Consider the following 10816-nt stretch of genomic DNA (forward strand, 5'->3'; position numbering starts at 1 on the left):
TGGGTGTGCGTGCGTGCCCAAGATCCTGAGAGGAAAACGGAGAAGGGACTGTGGCATGGTCACCCCTCCTGGGGGGTGATTTCTCGCTTTCTGTCTCTGTCTCTCTCTCTCTCTTTCTGGTGAACACATGTGCCCTATAGCAAAAAATCTCACTTAAAAAAAAGAAAGAAAGAAAACAGATTTTAAAAGTATATTCAAGAGGGGCTGACAGGTGATGTGGTGGTGAAGGGCACTGGAATCCCACATGGCTGACCACAGTTCGAGTCCCAGAACTGGCAACTTGTTTTCTTACTCTCCCCCCCGACCCCCATACACACTCTGTCCTTCTCTGGTCAAATTAAAATAAATAAATAAAATAAGTAAGTAAATAAATAAAGTTAAATAAAATAATTCTTGAAAAAATATATATACACACACACATACATACATATATTCCAGGGGCCATCAGGTGATGTGGTGGCTAAAGCGCTGGAATTTCCATATGGCTGACCACATTTCGAGTCCCAGACCTGGCAACTTGCTTTTTTTCTCTCTCTCTGTCTTTCTCTGGCAAAACTTAAGTAAAAATAATAATAATAATAAATAAAATAAGTAATTATTTTTTAAAAGTATATCCAATAAATATTATACCCTAGCTTATAGAGTCTCAGCAGAAGATACTTTTAAAGTAAATATAAAGCAAATGTCAGGCCAGCAGGTGGCATGGTGGTTAAGGTGCTGTATTCCCACATGGCCAACCATGGTTATAGGTAAGAACACGCAGCTTGAAAAATTACACCAGGCACATGTACATGCATGCCTCAAATTCCAAGAGCAGACTAGAGGAAAAGGGATTGTAGTGGGGCTATCCCTCTAGAAGGTGAGTTCTCACTTTCCCTCTGTCTCTCTCTAGTGAATACATACACCCTATGGGAAACTTTAAAAAAGAAAAACAGAAAAAGAACCTTAAAAAAGAAAAAAATATAAAGCAAACGTTAAAGTATATATTTCCCAAGATGCAAGGGGGAGGTAATAATAAATTTCGATCATGTCTGTTGATTAATAGCTCCTACCTACATTTTGAGTAAGAACAGTAATTCTTTATTATTTTTTGGGGGGGCAGATTTTTGCTATCAGGTGTGTACGCTTACTGGAGAGATAGAAAGCGAGAAATAACCCTGGGGTGGGGGGAATGGCCATGCTGCAATCCCTTCTCCTCCATTCTCCTCTCTAGATTTTGGGCACACATGCACATGTGCCCAGAGTGAGTTTTAAGCTACTGGGTCTGGAACTCAAACCATGGTTGACTACATGGGAGTCCAATAATGTAACAATTACACCATCTGCTAGTCCCAGAATAGTAATTCTTAACTCAATTTAAATCTTGAAAATCAGCAGAGAAATTAATGTATGGATAAGTGTACAACAGACAATAAAAGACAAATCCTTTAAAAAGGCCAAAAAAAAAAAAAAAGTTGATCTTATTAACAGACGCATCTGAAGACCAGAAATTTACAAGAACTAGGTCAATCTTAGTGGTTCCCAAAAATAATCCATTTCAGGATGAGCAGGTGGTGTAGTGGGTAAGGTGCTGGACGCCCACATGGCTGAGCACAGTTCGAGTCCTGGACCTGACAGCTTGAAACTCACACCAGATGAATATGCTTGTTTGCCCAAAATCCTGAGGAGAATGGATGAGAAAGGATTGCAGGATGGCCATCTTTTCAGGGGGTGATTTCTCACTTTCTCTCTCTGTCTCTGTGTCTCCAGCAAGCGCATGTACAATAGAACAAAAATCTCTCTTAAAAAGAAAAAAAAAAGAATCCGTTTTATTCTCTCTTTTCACTGCTTACATTTCTCAGAAAAGAAACAAATAACAAGCCTCCAAGAATCTGAGACTTAAAATATTGTTAGGAAAATCAGGATCACTATTAAAGATATACTGTTAGAGAAACAAATTGATGTGAAAATAATTTATTCATCACAGTATATCTATTTTATTTTGTAATAAAATGAATACTTTTACAAATGAAATTGGATTTAACTATATTCTCTTCTCCACTGTTCAAGGAAACAAAAGTGTTTGTCCAAGTGTCCTTTAGAAAGGTCGTGCTAGTTTGTACTTCTATCAATGGCATCACTTAGTTCCTCTGTAATAGAATACATTTTTCATCATCCCTTAAAGTCTTCAACTTTCCTCATTGCCTCCCAGTCTTTTTTTGGCCCCCCCAGTTGTCAGAGTGTGTGCGTGCTCATTGGAGACAGAGAAACAGGGAGGGATAGAAAGAGGGGGAGGGAGGGAGGGCGAGAGAGAGAGAGAGAGAATGACCCAGTGGAGCATGGTTATGCCACGATCCTTTCTCCTCCATTTCTCCATCCTGTCAGGTTTTGGGGAATGTACACACAGATGTCGGGCATGATTTTCAAGTCTCCAGAACTGGGGTCCAAACTGACGTTGGCCATATGGGATCTGGCTTCCTTAGGACCAGCAGACTACAGTCTTTTTTTTTTTTTTTAAAGTCCATAAATTAGTTTATTTTTAACACCCATCATGCCATAAATTCATAGGGAACAGGTTCCAGTAGCTCAGGCTCCTTTCCATTGGTTCTCACAAAGAGTGCTTCTCTGGGTGGAGCAGGCTGGCACTTCAGTTGAACCCAGGTACCTTTCTCTTTGGCTTCCTTCTCTTTCTGGTCATTTTCCTTCACGTGTTTTAGGAAGCTATCTCTGCTCTTAGAATGCTTAATATGCTCAATACGCACATTAATTCTCTTGGCAAGAATCTTGCCCTTGTTTGTTTACAATGCCAACAGCATGCTGGGTAACATTATAAACTCTTCCAGTTTTGCCATGGTAACACTTATGGGGCATTCCTTTTTGAACAGTACCCATTCCCTTGATGTCTAAAATATCACCTTTCTTACAGATTTGCATGTGTATTGCCAAAGGAACCACTTCATGTTTTCTAAAAGGCCTAGAGAACATGTATTGGGTGCCTCTCCTCTTGCCCTCCTTCGCGTTTGTCATTTTGGTTAATAACTGGAAGATGGCGGTTCCAGCCAAAAGGAAGCCTCACAGTCTTTATTCAATGTTTCAAACTGCCACACAAAAACTCTCACAGACAGGTTCAAATTCTGCCTCTATGACTTAGTAACTTTAATGCCTTTAATAATCATTTTCCTTATTCTTAAAATGAAAATATTAATAGTTCTTGCTTCATAGGATGATTGTGAAGATTAAATGAAATATCGAATGTAGATCTAGCAAATGTCTGGCATATAGAAAGTACTCAATAAAAATGATAGTCATGATCAGGTTTTTTAAAAATTGTGGTAAAATGGGGACCAGCAGTTAGCATAATGGCTATGTCGCTGGACTCCCATGTAGTCGACCGTGGTTAGCGTCCTGGACCCGGTGGCTTAAAACTCACGCCGGGCACGTGTGTGTGTGCCCAAGATCCCAAGACGAGAATGGAGAAGGGATTGTGGCATGGCCATACCCCCTGGGGGGTGATTTCTCGCTTTCTGTCTCTCTGTCTCTGTATGGCGAGCACACGCGCTCTATAGCAAAAACCTCTCAAAAAAAAAATTGTGGTAAAACGATACGTAACATAAAAGTTACCATTTTAACCATTTTTAAGTGTACGGTTCAGTGGCATTAAGTACGTTCACGTTATAGCTCATCCTTACTATCATTCATCTCCTGAACTCCTTTCATTTTACAAAACTGAAACACCTCACCCATTAAACACTAACTCCCTCTTCTCCCCTCACTTCAACCCCGGGCAAGCACCGTTTTATTAGGTTGTCAGGAAGGTCATGACGTATTTTTCTCCTTTCTACACAAAAATGCATCATGACTTTCCTAATGACATAATACTTCCTGTCTCTATGGATTTGACTACTCTAGGTATCTCATATAAGTGGAATTATACAAGATTTGTCCCTTTTTGTGGCAGGCTTACTCCACTTCAGGTTTCCTTATTAGTATATATTTTTTTCCTTTAATGAGAGTGAGAGAGAGAATGAGATGAAAGGAGCGGGGAGGGCAAACATATTTTTGGCAGGATCTGGCCATGTCAACATCCTCTTGTTCCAGTTAGCTAGGATCACTGGTGTGTAACCCTGTGCCAGAATGGTTTAGGCTGGGTCAGGAAAGAAATTCAGGCCTCTCCTGCAGCCTCGGCCACTGTGCAGTGGCATCTCCCACTTGGGTCAATAAAGCTAGGCCATTATTGGTTTTTGAGAAACTATCTCCTTACTGTGAATATTTTTCAAGAAAGAGAAAATACTGGCATCTCCTAATAGGCATTGTAAGATAGTGTTATTAGCACTGCTTAATAGTTATGAGTGGGACCAGCAGATGGCGTAGCAGTTACATCGCTGGACTCCCACATGGCTCACTGCAGTTGAGTCCTGAACCTGGTAGCTTGAAAATCACGCCAGGCACATGTGGGTGCATGTCCAAGATCACAGGAGGAGAATGGAGAAGGGACTGTGGTGTGGCCATCCCCCCCGGGAGATGATCTCTCACTTTCCCTCTCACTTTCTCTCACCAATGAGCACAAGCACCCCAATGTAAAAACCTCTGAAAAAACAAAAAGTTGTGAGCATTTGTTCTAATAACTAACATATTTTCAGATAATTAAATAAAATGTTGCCCATACCTGACATCCATTCACAATGGACTGGAAACCAGAGCCACAGAGCCTATTAACAGTGAGAGCTGGAGTCTCTTTTGGGATTCCCACACGCAAACCAACATGTCTTGCCAAGTAAGCAGCATCAGAAGAACTCTGCAACAGAGAAAGGAAAAAGAATTGCCTCTATAAATCTAGAATTTAAGAATAAGCACAAAACACACGGAAATGTTGGCAATCTATCAAAAGTGATAAATTATATGGCTCTAAGGAAGACATAGCGTATTCTATATGTGTTTATAGTTTGGTCAATTGGATTTTTTTTCCCTTTTTTACTGGAGTAAAATATGCATACTATTTACCAACTTAGCTATTTTTAAGTGTATGGTTCAGTGGTGTTAAATACATTCATAATGTGCAACCTTGGTCAACTGGTTTTTCAACACACTAAGAATGCTTGCTACTCCGAGAAATCTTTATATTACAGCCTCAGAATAAGACAAAAATATAGAGTAATTTAGAGCTGTTTAAAATGAAATAGGCTAAGGACCAGCAGATGGCATATGGTTATGTCACTGGACTCCAATCAATTCGACTGTGGTTTGAATTCCAGACCAGGTAGCTTAAAACTCACACCAGGTGTGTGTGCATGCATGCCCAGAATCCTGAGAGGAGAATGAGGGGAAAGGATTGCAGCATGATCATCTCCTCCTCTCCAGGGAGTGAGTTCTTGCTTGTTGCCTCTCTGTCTCTCTTGGTCTCTCTGGTGAGTGCATGTGCCCTATAACAAAAAAAAAATTTTTTTCAAAAAAAAAAAAAAAAAGGTAGTCAAGTTCCTCTACAGAGGAAGTATCTTAGGCTGTGGCTCTCAACTTTGATTGCACTGTGGAAGAACTGAGGAAGCTTCATTATTATACTCATGACTAAGCTCCCAACCAAGTCAATTAAACCAAAAAGGCTGGAGGTGAAATCTAGACATCTGCATTACTTTTTTTTATTTTTAAGAGAGATTTCTGCTATAGGACATGTGTGCTTGCCAGAGAGACAGAGAAAGTGGGAAATCACCCCCAGGGGGGATGGCCTCTCCACACTCCTTTTTCCTTCATTCTCTCCTCCGGAACAGCCATTTGCTGGTCCCTCTTATTTTAAAAATAAACGTCAGCAAAAAGATCTCACCGATGGATAGTCTTTTGCCAAGGTTTTGGAACCAAAAGTTCTCTTATAATACTCTGTGATGTTCAGATTGGTAAAATAGGTGCTGTAGAAAATACAAGCAGTAATGTGAGGTAATAGAAAGGCATTAGGTTAGAACTTGGAAGATCTAGATTGAATCTAGACTCTATCACTTGCTAGCAGTGTAAACTTTGGATTATCTAACTCTAGTTCTTCATTTGAGAGAAGTCATCTGCAAATGGATTTTACAAGTGCTTAAGCTGGAAATAAAAAGGTGGAGCAGTTTTGATTAAATTGTTAAATCTGAGCCTGTCTGAATAAAAATTGTTTCTAGAAAACTTTACAAATGAGACATACTCTTACCTGTATGCATATTTTGAATGTGGTCCCACCTGATGCATATAAGCAAGATGTCTTCTATTTTGGCCATTGTTTTCTAGAAAGTAACTAATTTTTTAAAATTTTCTTCTGGCATTTCTCTAAGCACCTCCACAAAAATACTTTTTACATCTCTTTTAATATTAAGACACTAAAAACTATAGTTAGAACTTAAAACAGGAGGAATAACTTAGAACTAAGTAAGGAGAGTTGTATTCTAGCCCAGGACTGTTCCAGACCACCGCTATTAAATTGGACAAGTCTTTGAAACCTTTGGAGACTTCCTCATGTGTTAAGAGAGGCCTGGAATCCTACAAAATCTTTAGGGTTGCTTCTGGCTTATCACAGTCCATATATGTTACTTAGAATTTACGTTTTTAAAAGTTCCTAATTTATTACTTATTATAAAGCTACTTCCGGGACCAGCAGTTAGCGTAATGGCTATGTCGCTGGACTCCCATGTAGTCGACCGCAGTTCGAGTCCCGGACCTGGTGGCTTAAACTCACGCCGGACGCGTGTGCATGCATGCCCAAGATTCTGAGAGGAGAATGGAGGAGAAGGGATTGTGGCGTGGCCATCCCCCCTGGGGGATTATTTCTCACTTTCTGCCTGTCTGTCTGGCGAGCTCATGTGCCCTATAGCAAAAACATCTCCAAAAAAATAGAAAAAAAAAGCTACTTCCATGTATTATAATTTCTTATAACAGAATACACTAGTTTTTTGTTTGTTTGTTTGTTAGAGTTTCTGCCACAGGAAGCATGAATTGTCAGAGAGAGAGAGAGAGAGAGAGAGAAAGTAAGAAATCACCCCCAGAGAGGATGGCAACACCACAATCCCTTCTCCACTCCTCTTTTCCTGATATTTTGGGCATGTACTCACATGAACCTGGCACAATTTTCAAGCCACTGGATCCAGGACTCAAACAAACCATAGTCGGCCCTGTGGAAGTCCAGCTCCTTAACCACTATGCTATGTGCTGGTGCTTTTTTTAAACACCAAGATTTTGTAATTTAATGCCAAGGACTTTAACACTTTACAAGATAGCAAGGAAATAAATATGCAAGCTCTAAATACAGTGGATCTTCACTAATCATGGATTCTGCATTTGCAAATTCACCCACTTGCTAGAGTTTATACTGTAAGCCCAAAGTCAATACTTGCAACACTTCTGCAGTCATTTGCAAAGATGTGCGCAGTGGTGAAAAATACTAGTACAATATGCTTTTAGTTGAAGCTGAACGAGGTGATGTGCTGCTTTCTTGTTTTAGCTTTCACGCTATAAACAAGTGTCATTTTAAATGTATATAGCTATCTTATCTCCTTCATTATCATAACTGCCTTTTGTTCTACTTTGGGCATATACATATGTTATTCTCTCTATATGTAGTGTCATTTTAATATGTACATCAGAAATATATATAGTCATTTAAAGTAAATACACACACACACACACACACACATATATATCACTTTGGGTACTGACCTTCTCTTATGGGACTTAAAATAGCCCTTTACAAGGCATCCAATCACTCTTTGTATTTTTCAAAGGAATGCATGATTTTCAATTACCTGTATAGCACAATGATCTATTCTATACACTGCACACAGCAAGATAGAGGGTAAAGGAGCTTCTTATTTCCCACAACAAACACTGTCCAAGCCCCCACAATGTATAAGAAATTATGGGAGACATGTTGTATTCCTTGGGTTTGCTACTCTCCTTTGGTGGCATATAGAGAAAACAAATTAACTTGAAATATGCATTCCAGATTAGACAGATATATAGAATATATGCTGTTTTGAATTATGTATGCTGTTGCATCTAGAGTCAGATGATTACTCAAATTACATATTTCAAATACCTGTAACTGTTGTTAAGTTATTCTCTATCATGATATGTTCAAGGAATTATTTTTAGAAATTGATCAAAGAACACAACAGCAGTGAATACTCTGCCCCACTAACCTGCATGACATTGCCTACAATGACACTGTCAACAGTTTCAGGTGAGACTTTTCCAGCAGACAAGGCGGCCCTGGCAGCAAATTCAGTCAAGTCAGTAGCAGTGAAGTCTTTTAAAAGACCTCCATAAGCTCCAAAAGGCGTTCGCTTAGCAGCAACAACAAACACACCTGTTGCAACAAGGAGAGATTATAAACAATCCCAGATTAGTTGATATCCTTAATATGCTTTAAATAATCTCACTGTAAAACCTTATTGTAAAGTACAATTTTGTTTGTTTTTCATTTAGGAAAGTTACCGTTTATTTATCTGCAGGGGCCACAAACCAGGTGTTACATCAAGTCCTTCCTTGCATTCTCATTTTATTCTCAGAACAATCCTTGTTTATAAAGGAGTAAACTGAAGTTTAGACAGGTTAAGTAACTTGCCTGTGGTTTCACAGCTACTAAATGGTGACGTTAAGTGTGGCTGACTCAACAGGCTAGAGTTCTTCCCACATTACAATCTCTAGCTTCTCTGCCACCTGCCAGTCATGGTCAGAAAGCTGTAGAACAAAACTGCCTTAATTAAGCAGAGGCTGGATTAGTTGCACTGGCTTTCCTAGGCTAAGGTCAATATTCCAAAGCCAAAGAAGGGAGTTTAGGAATATAGTTGCTCTGCGAATTCATATGACTTAAAGAACCCTAATTCCTTTTGAGATTTAGGAATTGTCACTGTGCTATTAGGGACTTTTAGATATTTCTGTCACCTCCAAAAATACATTCCTCTGAACTATTACTGCCAGTCTTGAAGACTTATTTTATTCATATCTTAAAGATAATCATATATTCCAGGCAAACTGAAGGTTTATGAACACGTTAATAGCATCTATTGTTTATACCTACACCAATTTTTCAAACATCATTTAGTTATTGCTAACACCAATTTAAAGCAATTATGAAGTTGTTTCATACTAAAGCAAATCAGGAAATCAAGACATTTGCCATAATCAAATCTCTTTTTTTTCCAAAGAATTATTTAACTTTATTTTATTTGCTTATTTATTTTAATTTGGAGAGAGAGAGAGAGAGAGAGAGAGAGAGCAAGTAAGCCACCAGGTCCGGGACTCAAAATGTGGTCGCCCGTGTGGGAGTCCAGCGCCCTTAACCACCATGCCACCTGCCAGCCCCAACCATAATCAAATCTTAATCTTTAGAGAATAACATCTCTACAGGTTGTCTTGAAGACACCCAGATTCTACCTGGTTTTGAGGTGTTCCATATTTAAGTAGTGCAGGCACTGCAGTTATTTTCAACTTTGTTCTGAAGTCATTATTTGGATCTTTCCAATAAGGTCTCTCTCCTACTTGGCGGTGGATCAACACACATCCTTCACTAACATGTGAAGGATGTTCAGTCCCTCTCGGATGACTGGTTCAGCCTGCACGCAGTCGGGGCACCAGCTTTTCCCTTCGGCATCCTCAGAACCAGTAAAGTAAGCAAAAATGGTGTAGCCACTATGCTGTTGAACTCCTCAAAGCCCAGCATGCTCACTTCCTCCTAGCGGGCCATCAGAACCAGATGGCGGTGGCTGGAGGAATCCTCGGGTTCAGCCGCCATGTAAAAGACACTTTTCATTTAGATAACTGAAAAATCTTTATCATGTAATAATGCACAGAATGGTTCACACCCATGGAAGTGGTCTTAGGAGAGATCAGCTTGATCAATACCTGTATGTGGGTACCAAGAACTGTACTGCTAGCTATAATACGAATCCACTCTGATGAGAAAACATTCTTGTCCTCTGGTGCTTCTTAATGCTAGAAACATTAGTTCCAAATTGTAATGTTTCTTCTATGTGCTAGGATATACTGCCCAGAATTAGAATTAAAGAATATCCAAATTAGAGACCCTTATACTTATGCTGTCAACCACTCACTCTGTAACAATTCTCTAGAAAATTTCTGACAAGAGATTCTCTCTAACCTCTGCTAGAAAACTTCTAGTAGGGACAAGCAGTTAGCATAATGGCTATGTCGCTGGACTCCCACGTAGTCGACTGCGGTTTGAATCCTGGACCCAGTGGCTTAAACTCAAGCCAAGCGCATGTGCGTGCGTGCCCAAGATCCCAAGAGGAGAATGGAGGAGAGGGGATTGCAGCGTGGCCATCCCCCTGGGAGGTGATTCCTCACTTTCTGTCTCTCTGTCTCTCTCTGTCTGGCGACCACACGCACCCTATAGCAAAAACAAAAAACAAAAAACAAAAAAAAACAAAAACAAAACAACAAAAAAAACACAAAAAAAACCACCTCTCCAAAAAAAGAAAGAAAAAGAAAACTTCTAGTAAAATGGTACACTCCTATGTGAAGCAGCATGCCCATGAATGGACAACAAAAACTAATTTTTTTCCTCTTGAATTCACAAATCCTAGTTCTATCCAAATGTATCTTAAGATAAATAAGATTTATTTTTAGAATATATGCTGCTTTTAATATAAATTAAAATCCTGTTTCTGGAGTCACAGGATGACAAATAAGAAATTTCAAGTAACTCACGCTATTATCTTTTACTCTTAGGATAAAATATGCAACATTGGTCATCTTTTATATGCATAGCCCCTGCAGTATTTGGTGTCAGCTAACCTATAAAATTCCCCAGACCTAGTGACTTTTTCTCCAGGTAAATAACTTTTTTTTTTTTTTTTTT

General features: G+C 39.3%; 1 protein-coding gene and 1 pseudogene across 1 annotated transcript in view; both read right to left on the reverse strand.

Moving 5' to 3' along the window:
• Positions 1 to 10816, reverse strand: part of ACAA2 (acetyl-CoA acyltransferase 2) — a 32967-nt gene that overhangs the window by 17459 nt on the left and 4692 nt on the right. Inside the window, exons 2-3 of the mRNA XM_006144448.3 lie at positions 8136 to 8302; positions 4646 to 4774 (exon numbers count right to left, since the gene is read on the reverse strand). Coding sequence (XP_006144510.1) covers positions 4646 to 4774; positions 8136 to 8302 — 296 coding nt within the window. The remainder of the gene's footprint in view (positions 1 to 4645; positions 4775 to 8135; positions 8303 to 10816) is intronic.
• Positions 9317 to 9812, reverse strand: LOC102472630 (thioredoxin domain-containing protein 17 pseudogene; annotated as a pseudogene).

This window comes from Tupaia chinensis, unplaced genomic scaffold (assembly GCF_000334495.1).
Source record: "Tupaia chinensis unplaced genomic scaffold, TupChi_1.0 Scaffold000119_2, whole genome shotgun sequence".
NCBI classification, from domain to species: domain Eukaryota; kingdom Metazoa; phylum Chordata; class Mammalia; order Scandentia; family Tupaiidae; genus Tupaia; species Tupaia belangeri.